This window comes from Scardinius erythrophthalmus (genome assembly GCF_964197995.2).
Source record: "Scardinius erythrophthalmus genome assembly, chromosome: 12".
NCBI classification, from domain to species: Eukaryota; Metazoa; Chordata; class Actinopteri; order Cypriniformes; family Leuciscidae; genus Scardinius; species Scardinius erythrophthalmus.
The window spans coordinates 22066798-22086429 of NC_138232.1; the positions used below are offsets into that span (position 1 = coordinate 22066798).

General features: G+C 36.0%; 1 protein-coding gene across 1 annotated transcript in view; it reads left to right on the plus strand.

Annotated features, from left to right (window-relative positions):
* Positions 1 to 19632, plus strand: part of usp43a (ubiquitin specific peptidase 43a) — a gene marked incomplete at its 3' end in the record, with an annotated part of 117568 nt that overhangs the window by 82404 nt on the left and 15532 nt on the right. The window contains exons 7-8 of the mRNA XM_081380354.1: positions 13097 to 13259; positions 18964 to 19072. Of these exons, the coding sequence (XP_081236480.1) occupies positions 13097 to 13259; positions 18964 to 19072 (272 nt within the window). The remainder of the gene's footprint in view (positions 1 to 13096; positions 13260 to 18963; positions 19073 to 19632) is intronic.

The window sequence follows — 19632 nt, forward strand, 5'->3', positions numbered from 1 at the left end:
CCGAGTCATCCGATTTACCGTCATCACCCTCTGTGATTCCAGCTTTTCGAAATATTTCACATACCATTTCAGTTTTCCTTAGATACTGTACAAAGCTGTGTAACTTCTTCTGTTTTGTTGGCTGCATTATAATGAGAGGGCTGCGATGACAGATTAGCGATGCTAGAACTTATATTCTAACTTTAATTCCGGAAAATACAATATTTCTGAGGAAAAAAATGCGGACCACTCCCTTTCCCTTTTTTGCTGTTTACATTGCCTAGGGCTGTCACAGACAGATTTGATTCCTCTGGACATCTTTTTCAGTGATATCTGTCAGGTAGTAGGGATATTTTGTGGTATTCCACCAAAAATATTAGCTTACAGCACTTTTAAGAAAAATGTAGGCATAAAAGGCAATGTGCTGGAAAATGTAGCATTATAGATAGATATTTACACGGAAATATCTCAGTACACAGTGATTTCTCAGTCCACTGATGCATTTTCGTGATAGGGTTGCAGCGCAACTTTTTCCTTATAAATGAGCTTACTTTTTTCCTCCCAGCTATGTTATAGCACTGTATATCATAAGTTCACTGAAAGGTCTAAAGAAAACTTTCTACTTTAAAATAAAGAAGCTCTTTTGAATTACAGATACAACCCGGTTTACAAGTCTGTATAGCATGTTTGTGTAATATGGCTGTTGTGGGGGTTGTCAAAAGTGGAGGATGAAAAAAAAAAACAAATTGAGGGGCAACTTGCTCCATGTAGAATAAAACAACTTTTTCTAGCTACTGATGTGACATCCCTTGTGATAAAGAAGTACACTGTATCATACTTTTGAAAATAGATATAGTTATAACAGAAATAATTAAAAGAAAACACTTTGAAAACTGAATGTAATATTTACAGACACTAAACTGCATGTTATTTGAAATTGAATAAAAGTTTATTCAATTGGTTATAGTTAAAAAATGTATATAAAATGTTTAAAAAGTGACTTTAATGCATGTACAAGTATATGTAATTTCGTAATTAATTTGGTTGTCTTTAAAATATGGTTAAATGTACTGCCGAATGTACCGACAACCATTTAAGTAAACAAAACAAAACAAAAACACTATCTAATGTAACTGCATTGAAACTTGTATGCCATATATTTACATATATTTGTGATTACACATTTGCAATGAGGATATTGCAATTTAAAACATATCAACTTTATTATTGAATATCACACTACAGTTCAAATTACAAGTAGCTTAATTTACATGTGCTTATTTATGCTAGTCAACACATCAAAATAAGTGTACTTTAAAGCATGACAAAAGATTATTAAAACATGATTTAAGTGTACTTTAAACTAAAACCTTTGACATTATTACAAAGTGCACTTTTTATTACAAATGGGTAGTTTTTAATGGCAATTGTAAAAAAAAAACATGGGCAAGAAGGTGTGCTTTCGTCAAGTGCTCTTAAGATTTGAAGTACACTACAAGTGGACATTCAATACAGTTAAGTGCACTTCTTTTTCACAAGGGATGATCTTCTTATGTGATTGCATGTTATTAAAATAGGCTATATGTGAACTTTTTCTGGGGGAGAAATGCAACACCAGCTGAAATTCATTGCTTACATATTATTAATGCTGTATGTGAATATATATTCACGTGAGAGGTTGTGGAACAACTCATAATATCAGTATATTATACAAGGTTCACATGGTTCTGTCAAAACACTTTACTTACTGCTCATCTGGCTATCAACGGTTGGCTAATGAGTATACTTTAGCATTTTGCATATTATCCATCTTAATTGCATTGCTGATCACAGCAGCCACATTTATCATCAGATAGGTAGCATCAGTAAAAAATTGTAAATGACTCATGACATGATGAAATATATAGCCTACTACAGTATACTGTAAGTTTTAAATATGGCTAATATTGAAAATACTGAATTAGAAAGTGTAATGAAGTGTAAAGCAAATCAGTCTTGTATACTGTAGATCTTTCTCCGATTTGGCCTTTTCTGCTATAATGAATTATGTTTTCTTGTGCAATTTCCAATCAGATTAGGCTGTATTGGGTGTCTGCCAAGGCTTTCTTATTGAAAAATGAACTTTTGCTATGTGTTAGATTTAGAAATTGATATTCCATCTGATGGAAAATAACAACACTGGGATTACTGCAAAAAAAAAGACAAATGGATTGGGAATTAGAATCTCTGTCCTTCTTCTTATCTGTATGCAGCTTTCTTTTTTCCAAATAAACTTTTATTGTGGTACAACCCAGGATACAGGGTAATGAAGTGATCCATCTGCAAGGTCAATTGAAGTAAATTCTTTTAAAATGTATTTGTATAACACTTTGTACAACAGTAATTGCATGCAAGGAGTTTTAAGGGGTATTATAGCTAGACCTTCAATGACCAAGCATGGTTACAAGAAAAAGTAACTTAAAATTGAGCTAGTAAGTAACCTTGGGCATAACTAAGATCAAAAAATAAATTCATCTTCCTCTGCTTGGCCTGACTGGAGGCCATTTTGAAATAATCAGTAATGCGTGTTGATGTATTAAGACATGTAGATAGTATTTTCACCTGACCAATTTTCTGAGAGAACATTTGGTTTGTTCCAGTTACAAAAGATTAGCCTATTATTGTTTTTAAGTGTAATGTTTTCGACCGAAAACTTGATCAATTGTTCTTATTTCACTTCTGATCATTTTAAGACTATGGATTATCCCTTTTTCCAATTGCCATATGCTCCTGTGCTTTTTACCTGGTTCTAAAACTAGTTTTCTTACAGATATAGTAATTATAGCTCATCACTATCAGAATTTCTCATTTCTTTTACAATGTGCAGTATATTAAGAGTGTTCATCAAGCTGTGAGAAACTTTAAATGACATTATAAATAACTTTTTGCTGACTTTGCTTGAAGGCATGTTTTATATACATACATCTACTACTGCAGTGAAAGCTTCAGATGCAGTTTGTCACTCTCTGCCTCATTACACGTGACAGTTACCGATCGGCACTAAAATGTGGGTTGTAGTCTTCTGTCACTCTGCAATTGTCACAGCTTTTTGTCCACTTATAAAGCCCTTTCTTAAAATTGTTTTTAGTTTTTAACTGAACTTTTTTATAGAGAAAATTGAGCATCCCTTTCAGATATGTATACAAATTAGGATAGTGGATACATTGTTTTCTTTACTCAGTACTAATGTTTTATGTATTTGAGGAGTGGAGAAGAGTCTTAATCTAGCATTTGTCGTCGAGTCATACCCAATGCTGTCTTAAATAGCCTGTGCAAAGCACTTCATCTTTATTAACATGAGATTTGACAAAATAACAGAAAAAACGGAGTGCCCACATACAGTAGCTACAGTAAACTTTATAACTGTAAGTTGATTAAAACGTAATGCAATGCATTTACTGCCTCAGATGAGGCCATTTAATGACCGACAAAACACGCATTTCTGAAATTCTCCTAAAGTCACTGGTCATAAACATTGTAACTCCTTTTGAACTTGATTTTGGTCAAAAATAATAATATAATAATGACAGTAATATAATATGTCTGACCATATATAAAGCGTTTTTTTTTTTAGATATGACGACGATATGAACTGTTTTATAATATCAAGGAAATGCAATTACTCTGCCTTCTTGTTTATTTGAGATGCTTTTACACATATTTGGGTAATGTATTTAATATAATGCATTGCTTGGGCAGAGATGTAAAGTTATTGTTAATTATTTATGTGTGTGCCTACCCATGAGGAGGAAGAGCGAAACGGGACTGCCAGTACACAGGTGTGTGTGTGTGTGTGTGTGTGTGTGTGTGTGTGTGTGTGTGTGTGTGTGTGTGTGTGTGTGTGTGTGTGTGTGTGTGTGTGTGTGTGTGTGTGTGTGTGTGTGTGTGTGTGTGTGTGTTCAAGGAAAAAAGAACTCTGGTTCTATTGTGGTCCTACTCCTAGAACCTTAAAAGGAAATCAGCCACCTTAGTTTACAGGAGTTCAAGGACATGAAAAGGCGGACAGCTTGCACCTGCGAGGCCTTAGAAGGATCTTGAGTCTTGGAAAAGTTACAATGTACGTCAATCAAGAAGATTAGAACCTAACTTTGGCGATGACCAACAGGAATATAAAAGACTGAAGAGTTGATTGCCTCTTTGGATTAAAATCCCTGACTCTAAAGCCCAGAGCTGTCTACACCTTTGATTGAAAGCATGATTATTGTACAGAGTATAGACAATACAAAAACTGCCTTCGAGGCTTTGATTTTGATAGTGTTTTAAGGCTTTAAGCAAGAACATACCAAGGAGAAGTCTTGACAAAATTTTAATCATTTTATGCTTCGAATTTAGGCCAGACTCGAATCGACTTACTTTACCTAATCTGAGAATAATCAATAATAAGGTTAAAGGTGTTAAGTTCAAAGTACACACCGCATAACAGATGACCACGTCATGTTCACGTCCTCAGACTCGGATTTATGCGGTTCTATGTCAAAACACCTTTCATGTACATTACTGAAATAAGAATAAACAAAACTATTTCAATAAAATATAATCTTGTGTGCTGTCACACAGGAACTACACCACATTACATATAATTTGGTGATAAACCAATGACCAATTAAACCAATCTACAGTTTTTCACTGTATATGGTAAGGTAACTTAAAGTTAACCAATTAACTTTTTAACTTTTTCTGTAAATATTACAGACATTTTACAGTCTATAGTAGCTCACATTTGGTAGCCGGTACAATATCTTTGCATATACCAAATTCCCTCCCTTGAGATGTGATCGACAGACTAGGTTAGAAGATCATCTGTCTGACTCTGAACTGTTCTTAGACTTACATCTGAGTCTCTCTGAAGCATAAGTTGATAGAGGTTTGGTGAGGTCATGTGTAACTGAGCAAATACACACTCCACTTCTCTGATATTGTGCAATGCTCTTGTAGATTTTCCTGGTATTGTCTGGACTCTCCAGCCCAGACCAATGAATAATTCATTCGGCATGGACTGCTCTTTTACTGCCACTTTAATGAATTACTAATATCTAATGTTGCTATTAGAGTCGTCATCTTCCGCAGAGCTGTTCTGTCATCATGTATCTAGTGTGGTGGAATTAAAGTAATAGTCCAGGTTAAATACAAGTTAAGTTTGTAAGCGAGTCAAAATTAATTAACATTATGGCTCAAGTGCTATACAAGTAACTTAAAGGGTCATGAACTGCATTGTCTTATTGTTTTATAATGTTTCTTGGGGGGCATTTATAATGTTAGTATGATTTTTACATCAAAATTGTCAGAATTTAGAAATAAAAGGCATTTTTGCTACCCTGATTTTAGCCCTCTGATTTGAATGCTCTGTTTGAAGGGGCATGTCTGATGTGAGACTTCAGTGTAAACACCCACTGCTGTGATTGGCTGACATCTTTACTATTACAGCTCTCAAGGTTAACTACTGGTGGAAAGTGTTGATTATAGCACTATACTTAGATCTATAGCATTATATTTAGATAGTGGCATGAAAGGTTGCAGTGATGAGCATGTAGCCCATCACAGACATGTTGAGCGCATGAATGCTGTGATCTCGTCATTGTAACTCAATTTCTGCACTCTCATGGAAGCTTTCATCATAACTAACAGTGCAAACAGAATGTAAATAAGAGATTTGTTGATTATAACTCAGCCACTGATAAACTTTCGCTGTTTGATTGAGAGCTCCAACGATTGTAAAGGGAGCATTCTTTGATCGCTTTCTATATATAATTTAATCAAAGTCTAAATAAGATTATTTTCATCCTACTAAGAGAAACAATGTGAAGTTGACCGTTTAGTCACTGGTTTGATTTACTGACACACAGACAACAAACATCTGACTGTAGCTACATGAATCATTACATATCAGAAATCACTGGTCACAGATCATGCATTAGAATTAACAGTTACTTACATGTTGTGGCATTACAACGCATTCTCATCCTAGGGCGTCATATACTGACGCTTTTGAAATTTCGTCTACATCGAACGCACATGGCACCCTTTAGCGTCAATATGACACGCACAGAGCTTTGTCCGGTTATGGATAGGTTTAGGTCTGGGGTAGGGTTAGGGTTAGACTGCTTGGAGGCGCCTTCTGGCCCATATCTATCTGCGTCTCATATTGACGCTAAAGGGTGCCATGTGCGTTCGATGTAGACGAAATGTCAAAAGCATCAGTATATGACGCCTTGGGATGAGAACAGGCTGGGCATTACTGTCAAGGCCATTTCGTAAAAGTCTGTTTGCAAAGCTTGTGCCGAAATTGCGACTGATTTACAAGAGAATTCGCAGTAAGATGTACCAAACAAACAAATAATGCTCAACTGAGACATTCACACTCCTAGCATTAGGACCCTTTAGGTAATATTATTTTTAGTCCAGTTATCTATTGCTCCTCTCTCCTTGTCATCTCACTAACATGCAATGTCGGTCTTTAACCCTCAGAGGTCGGCAATCACGCCGGCGTGATCTGCTCGCTTTTTTCCTTATGAGTTGAATTGAGACCTGAAATACTCTTTTGACTTTGATTTTACAAAACAAGTTTCATACATCAATCGATTCTGTTAAATGTGTATTATTTTTGTGTATACTCACAATAAAAACAAAGTGTTGTGCTTTTTGCCAAATAAAGAAAAATAAACACGAGGCGAGTTCTGCCTTCTCTCTGCCAGTGTAGTCCATTCTGAAACGCGTCCGAAAATGAACAATAACTCAGCAAATACTCAAACAGGCATACAGAAGCACAGGCATGAAGCTTGAATTCTCTTCTTTTAAATGAAGTAATTTATATAAAAAACAAATATTCTCATCTTGTGAAATCTGTATTAAAAGAAAGCGATTCCAGTCGAGCTAATTACAGCTGATTCAGATGTAATGTGACTCCGCCCACGGAGAGCGTGCACTATTCAAACGCAAATGGCTGAGGCAATCCAAGCGCAATCCTGTGAACGCCCCCCATATCAGCTCGAGAAAACACACAAGTTTATTCAGATCATTACTTGTTTACACCGTCTTGCAGCTGTGAGGAATAATAATAATAATGGAAAATGTTCCTCAGAAGTGCGGGTATATCGAGGAGCGAGCTGAGGAATACTAGTAAGTTTTTTCCTTCTCAAGTGAATTTCTTCACGTGGGTTTCTGTTTATGAATGAATGAATGGCAGAGATACGCGCTGTTTACCACAGCTGGCAAAGACAGTTTAAATTTAAATCGCGTGTGTGAATGAATGATGATGTTTTAGCAAACTGTATTGCTATACTGAGATGAGTAAAAATCGACTGAAATATGTTGAAATAAAATGTAGGCTATTTGTATAAGCAACGTATTAAACTGCAAATTAACAATATGCCCTAATATTTCATGAAAACAACGTTACAGTCAGGCGAAATATGAAAGTAATGAATACATAGATAAAATGTAGGCCTATAATCATTTTTTGTTTACAAAGAAAGAGTACACTTGAAATATTGTTGAAATTGTAATTATTGTTGTAATTGTAACCTTTTTAATAAAATAGCAAAACATATTTACAAGATAGATGTAAGCAAAATCTTAAATGGTCAATATAAGTCTTCTTCTAAATATAAATTTTGTCCTTGCATTGTGGCTCAGTCAGTGTCACACCTGAATGAATGGCTCATTATGCAGAGTGGGTGGGACATTGTATTCTAAGATGTAAACCACTCCTCGTTCACGCCCCCTCGCATATTGGCTTTCCAAGCAAAACCTGTTTTACATCAATTTAAATCAATGTATGGTTTTATGTGAACGATAAAGCAAGACTATTTTCACATAATTTTGAAGAAAAAACACTAGGTGATGACATCCATTAGTCAAAAGTCTTATTGACACATATTTACTATGTGTTTTGTGGCCTTATTTCAGAAATTTTTGTTTTTTCAATAACCATGCATAAACATTATTCTCTCAAAAATGAAAACATATACATACACGTGGCTCACATATTATGGTAGCCCTGTTTGTGCTTTATAGAGTGAATTTACACCTTTGCCATTAATATGTTTATAAGCAACTGAAAAAAGCACAAATGTCAGGGCATGTCAGAACATCTCAAGGGCCCCAAAAACAGCCCAGACCCCAGAGGGTTAACCTATAGGCACATTCTATTACGAGTCGTTTTCTGGCCTTGGTTACAATAAAAGCTGTTTTTGGACTAACAAGGAAGTTTTCAGTTCTGAAACTTACAGGATATTCTTATAGGATGATTACCTCTTATATGTCAAAAGCTCAAGGAAAATTGTATTTCTCATGACCCTTTAACTTGTATTGAACCAGAAATAGTCTTTTAAGGCCACAGTGGAACACATGACTCTTATAGCAAAGTAATGTCAAATCTTCTCATCTTCAAAGTATTGCTCCATGTGGTGAGGTAACAAAGGAAAACTGCTGAGATTGAAGGCAAGTCAGTGGTTGATAGATTACTTACAAATTGTAATACGCTACTTATTTCAAATTACATGACACAAATTTTTAAAGAATAATGTAATCTATTACATTACACATTTTAGGTAATATAACTGGACTGTACTTTTTTATTTATTTTATTTTCCACTGCAGTTTAGTACTGCTTAAAAGTGGGTGGGATTATAGACTGATCGTTATAGTTGCGGCGCCTCTATTGCCGTGGCATCATCGTAAACGCGTCACAAACAAATGCACAACACAGGAGCAATGGAGCATATCGATGGAATGGTGTTCTTGATTCTCGGCATGTGGATGTTTTTCACTGCAAGATGAAGAAGTTTGTTTGTTTGGGTTTGGTGTCTAGTGTCGCAAATCCAATAACGATGGTAGTGACTATTCTCTCTGACCAATCAGTGATCTGTTTACATGTCACATTTTAGTATGTCATTAGATTACTTTTGACCTAACCCATTTATCACATTGATTTGAATAGCATAATTTTGTACCATATTGACATAAAAGTACAAAGATAAAGAAAATATATTGCCGTTTTTGTCAACAACATGAAGAGTATTAAACATTACATTACTGTACATTAGGATTTCGAAAACTGGTGTTGGTGAAGTAATTGCAGGGGGTCCATAAGTTGATTTAAAGCTGATAATGAATTAAATCATAAAAAAAATCTTATTTAAAACAAAAACAATACAAATAAAACACTATAACACAAAAATAAAACACAAAAAAGTGTGACCTATATGACCGTTACCCGACATGGAATCTGATTTCGTAATCCAGATTGCATATAATCAGTTACAGCTAACAACGAACAACTTGCAACTAACCAGCACTGTTAAGAGCCTCTATTGGCTCCTCCTTTGACCTGAAAATAAAATCATGGCTGAACAGAAGAATTCTGTCAATATCCAAAAAGGACTGCATTGTTCTGTAAAGGCATTCAAACTGTGGGTTGGTCTTAGTGTGTTTGCGTCTGTGAAAGTGTGAAATGTATGTGTGTGTCAGTGAGGGCCAAGTTTAATTATGGCTCTCACAAGCTCACAGTTCCCCTCTTCAATCTGCTCCAGCTGGCCCTCAAATGAGACACTGACGAGTAAGGCCTGCTGTGAGTGTGCGATAGAGAGCGAATCAGAGAGTGAGATAGAAACACTTCCATCCTGCCATGAAAAGAAGATATTGTACATAAGCACTTGCTACTTTTCTCATTGGATTGCTAAAGAGAACCAATATTTATACAGAACTTATTTTGATGGTGTCAAGTATTCGTCAGTGTAACTGTATTCATATTATATGTCTAGGAACAGTCTACAAGCACAGAGTTCTGTCAGATATATTACATGAAATGAAAGGCAAATGACAAAAAAATCTGCTATTTACTGTTTGTGTTATTTAGTGTTTTGCGACCTTGAATATGCAGTATATTACCATTCAAAGGTTAAGGAGCAGTATGATTCTTTTTTTTTCTGCAAGGATGCATGAAACTGATCGGTCTGGTTTTAGTTTAGGGTCCAATTCTCATTATTAACTAACTATTAACTATATATTTTATTATATATTTCTGCTTACTAATAGTTAGTAAGGTAGATGTTAAGATTAGGTATTAGGTAACACGATCGTGTTAAGGGATGTAGAATATGGTCATTCAGAATATAAGGCATTAATATGTGCTTTATAAGTGCTAATAAACAGCCAATATCCTAGTAATATGCATGCTAATAAGCAACTAGTTAATAGTGAGAATTGGCCCCTAAACTAACGGTTTACCAATTGATCAAAAGGGACAGGATTTTTGTAACAATGTCAGTCTTTACTATTTCAAATTAACTTAAAATTGTAAAAAATTCTGAAATTTCTTTTGAACTTTTTATTCATTATGTTATTGAGCACCAAATCAGCATATTAAAATCATTTCTCAAGGATCATGTGACACTAAAGACTGGAATAATTATGTTAATTTCTTTTTTTTTTTTTCATAGCAGGAATAAATTACACATTAAAATCTAGTACAACAGAAAACGGTTATTTTAAATTACAATATTAATGTTTTACTGTATTTTATTAATGGAACCTTGGTGTGCACAAGATACTTCTTTAAAAAAAATTAAGTTACACCAAAGGTTTGCAATGATAAAATTTGCATTGGTTTTCCCATTCAAAATGAATCAATCACATTTATAGAAAGATAAATGAACTGTCATTTTAGATGACTTAAAGGAGAACTCCGGTCAATTTTAACATTGAGCTCATTTTTTTGTACATTTGGAGTGCTGTCAGTACAGAGAACAACGACAAAAATCGGTGTTGCCTACACCGTGTTTTCCTGTTTTTAAAATTTGCACCCTGTTGACTTCAATGGGGCAAGTTTTAAACCAGCGGTTAGCCTCTTAACATCCTTGATGTGTCATTACAAGTGCACAGGTCATGTGAGTGATTCCTTCGGAGTGAACGCGGGTCAATCTGACTGCAGTAGATGTGAAAGATATGAGTAAAAATGAAGTTAATTCGGCCAGTGATCATACCTGTATTTACATCCTGTTTTCGGTCGAAGTCCATAGTAATCGATTGTCGAGTTCACGCGCATAGGTTTAGTACTCGATTACTCGATTACTATGGACTTCGACTGAAAACAGGATGTAAATACAGGTATGTGCGCTGGCTGAAATAACATCATTTTTATTCATATCTTTCACATCTACTGCAGTCAGATTCACACGCGTTCACTCCGAAGGAATCACTCACATGACCTGTGCACTTGTAATGACACATCAAGGATGTTAAGAGGCTAAAAGCAGGTTTAAAACTTGCCCCATTGAAGTCAACAGGGTGCAAATTTTAAAAAGAGGATAACACGGTGTAGGCAACACCGGTTTTTGTCATTGTTCTCTGTACTGACAGCACTCCAAATTTACAAAAAAATGAGCTCAATGTTAAAATTGACCGGAGTTCTCTTTTAATGAGAAAAGTAACATAAGAGAAAATCACATAGAGATCAATGAGATTTTTTAAAGCAAAAAACAAAACAAAAACCCAGAATAAATACAGTTTATTTATAAAGTTATAAAGTTGCTCACAATAAATTTTGATTCTACTGTATGTAGATAGAGATCAGCAAAGGTATTACTGCGCAAACATGGTTTGTGAGGAAACTTTCTGTGTCCTCATTAACAAAATGGCTCAAAAAATGCGAAAGGTTTTCTGTGATGGGTAGGTTTAGGTGTACGGTTAGTGTTAGGGGATAGAATATACAGTTGGTACAGTATTAAAAACCATTACGCCTATGGAGAGTCTCCATAAACCGTGTGTGTGTGTGTGTGTGTGTGTGTGTGTGTGTGTGTGTGTGTGTGTGTGTGTTGTACTGCATTGTTAGCTTTTAATCACAATTCAGGATCAAACATCCACTTCCGATTGAAGTGAAAGATCAGAGCATGCCAGCAGTCACCAAGGAAACAAAAGGGTAGTTACAAGATTGATGCAGGAATAAAATGATACATGTAGAGTCTACACATACTGATACACAAGATACAACATATAGAAAACACAAGTAAGAGAACTTACTAACACACTATAGAACACACTATATAACAATCACACTTTCCATTCCAAAAAATTGAGCTGCAAAATGGGTCATTGGGAAGTCATATATCATATCATAATATCATATATTGATCACCAAGAGCATATATTGACCGCCTACTCTACGTTTACATATTCAGGGTCCTATCTGACATCCGGCGCAATTCAGCGCCAAGTGCGATGCAAGTGTTTTTTGCTAGTTACAGTCCGACGCAGTTATCATTTTCACGTCCTGCGCCAATTTGTTTAAATAGCAAATGCATTTGGGCCCATTGTGCGCTGGTCTGAAAATGAGGTGTGTTCTGGCGTATTTTTGGAACGTTGCTATTTTGAGGCAACAGAAATAAACTGTGCCATTGACCAACTGAAACCTGGTCTAAAGTCAATGGCACAATATATTTTTATTTTTTTTATTTAAAGAGCGTGTTAGTAATGTGCGCCTATAGGCAGGTCCACAATGCGCGTACACTCTGCTTATTAAACACACAGGGACGCACAGCAGCACAAAAACATGCCAAATATTTCAAATAAAAGGATTACAATGTAAAAGATTATTATTGTGTACATAAAGATATGGTGGAATCCGGCTTGTCCCATAGATGGTCTGCTTGCGCACTTTTACCTCGCGCACGAGCAGATCCGTTTGCGCTCTGGAGACGCATTCGGTCTTTCCACTATCAAATTCCGTCATGTAAATAGCGAATCTGCCATGGCGCGAGCGCAACTGGCATTTAAAGGGAATGGGAGATGAGACTCTGATTGGTTTAACGCACGTAAATCCCAAAACACACCCATTACTTAAAAAATACCCATTATATTAAAAATACCCATATAATTGAAAAATAATGGAATTGTTGGATAAATACCCCTTTAACTCACTGTAAATGTATGAAACATACTGACCTTTCTTTTTCTTTTAAGTTTTGATGGCACTACGTACAAAGTTCTCATTTTATCACTGAACTGATTTATAATTACACACTATTATTTTGCAACACTTTTGATGTTTAATAAGATGCTTGTTCCTTTTTATCTTTCGTAGGGATCCATCACTCCCTCCCTTCGTCCCCATACACCGCAGAGCCCAAAGGTCACAGGTTACCACCCTCAGGGACGTTATCATCAGAATTCTTGAATCAGGGTGGTTCTTCAAAGATCCTCCTGTTACTCTGCAATGTTGCTGGATCTGGCCAAGAAGCTACAAGGTGACTAAAGCACTACTTCACAATCTTAAACCTAATGTTACAGAAGGACCCCTTTAAAGGGACTGTGTGTAAGAATTTCTCCCATCTAGTGGTGAAATTGTATTTTGCATTCAAACGAATAATGCTCTCCAGCGCCTCACTTTTTCAAATGCGCGTTGCATCTACGGTAGCCGTTATGTACCAAAAAGCTATGACAGGATGTCTTATAATAGCACTTCGAGTTTTTCTTCGGGTGAACAGATTTGTTATTTAAAACAAACTGAAACTTGAAACAACGGAAAAAAAAGAATGTTACAGTTATCAATTACTGACTGAGAAAAACATTAACTATGGTAATTAGTAGTAATGCCTTCTTTAGGCCGGTGACACACTGGCTGCGTGGCGTGAGCGTGGCGTTTCTTTTGCGTGTCAGCTGCGTGGCGTTTTCTATGTCTTTGCACACCAGAATCGTGTCTGACGCGGCGCTGCTGCTGCTAGGTGACATAAGCCTCATTGGTGATATATTTGACATATGGGGAGAGAGTTGTGGAAGGCCTATACTTCATGTTAAACATAAATATAGCAGCGAAGACAACGTCGGCAGTACTGACACAAAATAGGCTACAGAATATTTCGTTCTGTATTGACAGGTGCAATATTTGAAAATCGATATTATTATTTTTTTTAATTACATTTATATCTGCATTTATGTCAAAACCTAGAGACTTTCAAACATCAAAATGTTATTTATTAATATGTATTCGTGTCAAAATGACATATAAACATCTTTTCCTATTCTATTTTGCCTGGAAACGCTTCCAACACGCTTGCGTGTCGTGTAAAAAATAGGCGTCGGTTCTATTTGTAGCATGCACGCGTTTTCCGCACGGCTCGACGCGCGTGTCACGCAGGCAGTGTGCAAGCTCTTACCTGTTAACATGGGAGCCGAAATAAAAACGGACACGCCACGCATCCAGTGTGTCACCGGCCTTACTCGTTATATTTTTTTAAGTACGTGCATTGTTAGATATCATCATCATCAGCGCCTTCTCTAATGTTACTTTACTCAATAGCTGCTATTCATCAAAGAGCCTGTTTAACTTTTAACTATAAATGTTCTACTGTCTATATAATAAAGTACACAACCAAGCAATGAAAAAAAGCTTGTAATTAACATTGACTTACCTGTCGAGAAGAAAGCAAGCAACTTCAGGGTCTCTTTTGAAAGCTTTCTCCTGCATTAGCTATCCCGACATTAACCCTTGTTTTTGTAATCTCCGGTCACGACGAGGACTCCTTATCCTGTGACTCAGCATATGTATGAATGAACGGTGTATAAATAACCGTGCAGTGTGCATCCTTTTAAACTTGCCGGGGCAGTGACAAGCGTCTCTCACTGCTCTGCGCCTCCGCTTCTGCTGGCTTCAGTCACGTGACGCTGGTTCTGAACGAAAACGCGTTGTGGAAACGCGTTGGCCTAGTACTTTTTGTCCCTCTCTGCTATTATAGTTTTTCAAGATGGCGGAACTACATGGAAGCGTCCGTGGACCTACCCGTCCCATGTATATAAAGATAATAAATTCTTCGTTTACGAGGATTAGTCTGATCATTGGCATAGGTATTTGTACACCATGGAGGGCATATTTATGAATTAAAATATTGATTTTAGATAATAAAATACCTAAAAAGCTACACATAGTCCCTTTAAGGGTTTCCCAACCTTTTTGCCAACTGAACCCCAAATTGTTTGCTTGAAAACCTCCCTGAAATTTGAATGTTCTGACCCCTTTGATGGATAATTAAATGGAGCTTAAATGTTTATAATTACAGTTGTGGTCAGAATTAAAGGTAGGGTAGGTAGGATTTTTATAAAAAACTTTTTTTTCAAATTTGTTTAAACTGTCTTTATATACCAATACATAATTAAAATGTAAGTGCTCTGAAAAAGAGAGTATAAAAATCGAGTGACTGTAGACCTTTTAATCTGCAATAAACACAGCAAATTATTTCCATTCGGGACGAAACAATTGATTGGTTTGGGCGACTGTCACTCACTCTCGCAACCATGGCTACCACCCCTGTTGCTAGATCTGCCCATATGCGCGCGCACTCGTTTGATTTGAGGAGTGCAAGAGGCGCGGAACCTACGAAGAGTAAAATTATGGCAGAGAAAGAGCATTCAAAATTCAAAGCACCTGCATATGCAGTCAGCGAAGGCAAACAAGGCAAAAACTACTTCCTCGGACCCTGTTTGCCCGCACTCTTGAACGACCTCCTCTGCTTCGCCCTCGACCCCGGACCTGTCCTCGAACCGACGAAGCGGTACTTGTCTCCGGAGTGTAGTCCTCATTAGAGTCAACAATGTTTTCATCATGGAAACTCGCAAAACACCGTATATGTTATGAATCTTACACGAAATTCACCTTCATCACAGTGTAACTGATGGTAATGGAAAAACGTGTATCAATGCAACCTGTTTTTAGCTTTGCCTTATAAATATAGCTCGTTACCTATAAATATAGCTTGTTACCGAATCAAACAAAGTATATTTTAAACTTTACCAGTATCGATATGCTAGCTTGATAGTGAGTACTAAAATAAATCTTATTTGTTTATATTTATAGTGATATTTTATTACATGTGGTATTTTATTACATATGATTCTGACATGATGTCACTGCATGCACTGCGCTCCTTCCTCTCCACTCGTCTCAGGTAAATAAATGCGTCTTCCAGCTGAGCCTGAGCGTTTGGCGTCGCGCGTTCATGTGTTTTGGGGGCGTGGTGAATGGAAATAATTAGCTGTGTTTACAACAGTCGTGAGAGGTCTACAGACACTCGATTTTTATACTCTCTTTTTCAGAGTACTTACATTTTAATTATGTATTGGTATATAAAGACAGTTTAAACAAATTTGGAATGTTTTTTTTTTTTGAAAAATCCTACCTACCCTGCCTTTAATGGCACCCCTGGTAAATATGGTCAATGATGGCTGTAAAAAATAAATATGCTTTGTTTATCCTTTTTATAAAAAAAAAATAACCTTTTTTTTAACAAAATTATAAAAAACAAAATTATAAAAAAAAATTATAAAAAAAAAAAAATGATAAAAATTTAGCAAAATTATGAAAAACAAAATTATAAAAAAATCTAACCTTTCATTGAAGCAAAAAAATATTGAAAGTGGGGGGAAAATTGCATTATGAAATAAATGTTTTTCTCCAAAACACGTTGGCCACAATTATTGGCACTTCTAGAATTTTTTATGAGTAAAATATCTCTGAAGTATATTTCCGTTAATATTTACTTTAATATTTACTTTTTCTTTTTTTAGCACACCAGGGTGACTAGTAACATGAAATTGTTTAGCTATGGCTTCGTGTTTCACAGGAGTTTAAATATGAGGAAAAACAAAGGCCAAATTCCCTTAATCATTCATCACAATGAGTAAAACCAAAGAATATAGTTCTGATGTGCATCAAAAGACTGTTGAGCATCACGAAAAAGAAAGTGGCTGTAAGAAAATAGCTAAAGAATTGAAAATCCTCTTTTCCACCATCTGGGCAATAATTAAGAAGTTCCAATCACCTAAAGATGTTATGAATCTGCCTGGAAGATGTATAGACATGTTGTCTTAATGCACGGTGAGGAGGAAAGTTTGAGTGGCCAAAGACTCTCCAAGAATCACAGATGGAGAATTGCAGAGATTAGTAGAGTCTTGGGGTCGGAAAGCCTAACAAAAACAACCCCTACATCACCACATGTTGTTTGGGAGGGTTTCAAGAAAAATCCTCCTCACCCATCCAAAAACAAACTCCAGCATATTCAGTTGTCAGAACCGACTAGAACTTCAAACGGGACTGGTTTCTGTGGTCAGATGAAACTTTCTTTAAAAAAAACATTTTTTGGTGCAAACAGGGATAAAAACTACACCATGCCCACGGTTTAATATACCACTGGATCTTTAATGTTGTGGGCCAATTTTTAGTTTTATATGTAACATTAGATTTTACTGTTTTACACATTTAAAGATAAACATTAATTTTGTTAAGAAAATGTAATTCATTTATTAAGTGTTTGCAATAACAAAATGTGAAGCAGATGGGTGTAAGGCTGCAGCATTCAGTCATTTGCTATAGTTGTTTGTTCCTGCAGAAATATTATCATGTGATTAAAAGACCATTTAAAATCCATGTATATATTTACCATTTTAAAGATCCAACATCCCAAACGTGCGAGTCGAGTGATTCATTGGAAATTAATTTTAGACCTACTGGTACAAGAGACATTTCTAGATTCACAATGACATTAATTCATACAAGTCAGATCAGTCAGTGCTGTCAGAATCAATAATCCAAGGAAGTAAACTGCAGCGCAGGAATCATCTTACATGATCCAACTACAGATGCGCTGATACTGGACTCTGGGGAGTGCTGCATCTGGCAGTCTTTGTCCCTAACCTCCAGCTGTCAATCAAAGTATCGCTCCCTCACCCCTGGACACAGGGCAATGGGTGGAAACAGATGACAGGTATTCCCCTGGAACACCTACAAATGTCAGGATGACATTTGAGAGAGAGAGAGAGAGAGAGAGAGGATATAGTGAAGGTGCCTTTCTGGTTCAACAATTGCAACAAAATATAAGGGTTATATCAAAAAGTAGGTTCATATTTTCTATGTGAGTGGTGAATTGTGTAACTTTTGCAAAGTTAATTTGATCCTGTCCTAACTTAATGTGCAGAGACAAGTTTGCTTGACTCAACTAATGTCACTTAGGAGCAGGACTACCTGTAATATCTGATTACTGGGGAAGTGACTATTTTAGTTCTTGGGAAATCTTATTTTTTTTGTGTGTGGTGCAGCAGTTTGCCTAGCCAGACTAAACGACAAAACACACTGCAGCTTATTCTGGCCAATAACTGTCCATTTCGACAGGAAGTAATGGTCTGAACGACATACAGTATAAAGCAAGAAACCACAGTTTATACCACAATATTAGACTGGTGTGGATAAAAAGGGGCACAGCAATCTCTACCAATGTTTATACAGAAACACTTGAAAAAATAATGGAAATATTTTATAGACTCGGATTCTACGGACTATCTAGTTAACTTAATGCTTAATAAATTGCTTCAAACTAAACTCTGAATATCTTTCAAAGATTTGATGTTGCTAACCTGGCAAACTGGCAAATCCAGTGATTATTTCATCCTCAACAAGCAATCATGACTCAATAAATGCTGTGTCGTCTTTGTAGTGTTCAGGGAGGGAAGAGTGAGGCAAGGATATATTGCAGCAGTAGTTTATTTCAAACAAGAAGATAATCCAAATTGCGGAGATGACAGTTTAGTTTAACCAAGACAATAACTGATAAACTAGATAGCTATATACAGGGGTAAATGAGGAACTAAACAAGACACAGGTGAACATAATCAGAAATCATGAAAACCATAATTGGTAACTATGGAAACAAACTCAAACACAGGAGGAGAAAACCGAAGCAATGCAACAGAAATATCTTTCAGAATAAGAGTCTTAAACAGGTTTAACATGGCATCCTTACTATTGTAATGTCAACCAATCAGATTAGAGCTTGCCAGATTAAGAAAGTGCATATTTATATAGTCAGATAATCTTAGAGTAGTGATGCAGGGAAAAATAAATAAGTTTTAGGTCTACACAAAATTGTGCTATCACTCATTTTGACTTTTGCTTTCTTTCTCCAGGTTTGGGCCTCCGTTCCTGATGAGAGTAGAAAGGACTCTTTCTTGGGATCATTTGCGACAGAGTGTCTGCAATAAGCTTTACTTATTTCAAAAAAATGCGATCGTAAAGGTGAGCGTGAGCTGATCATGGATTACTACTCTCAGGTTTTGATGTTAGTGCCATGTTCTGTGGTTAGAGCTAGGGTAATTATAGGATATTGAATTTCTTTATTATGACAGAAGCCTCTCGATAATTATGACACCACTCTCCCTGCAAGCTTAAATGTTCAGATGAGGGAAGGATAATCACAGACCAATTAGTTGAATACAGGAGATGAAGATATGAGGAGAAAGAGAAATGGTCATGTGTACAGTACACACCTGTTGGACTTACTGACTGAATATGAACAAATGTGTTAATTATTATTCATCGGTCATTACCTTTTAGATGCATCCTGAAGCGCTATGTTATTTCCTTATAAGTTTAAATATGCAGGAATGTGACCATAAATGGTAATGTGCCAACGCTGCCCTCTTAGGCTCACTGTTGTATCTGTTTTCCCAAAAGAGATTATTGTTTAACATTCATGAAGTTTGTCATAAAGTCAGTGAATAATCTTGAATTAAAATTCAAAATATATTTTGAATTACTATAGTATATTTAACTTACAGCTTCAGTCATATCATTTA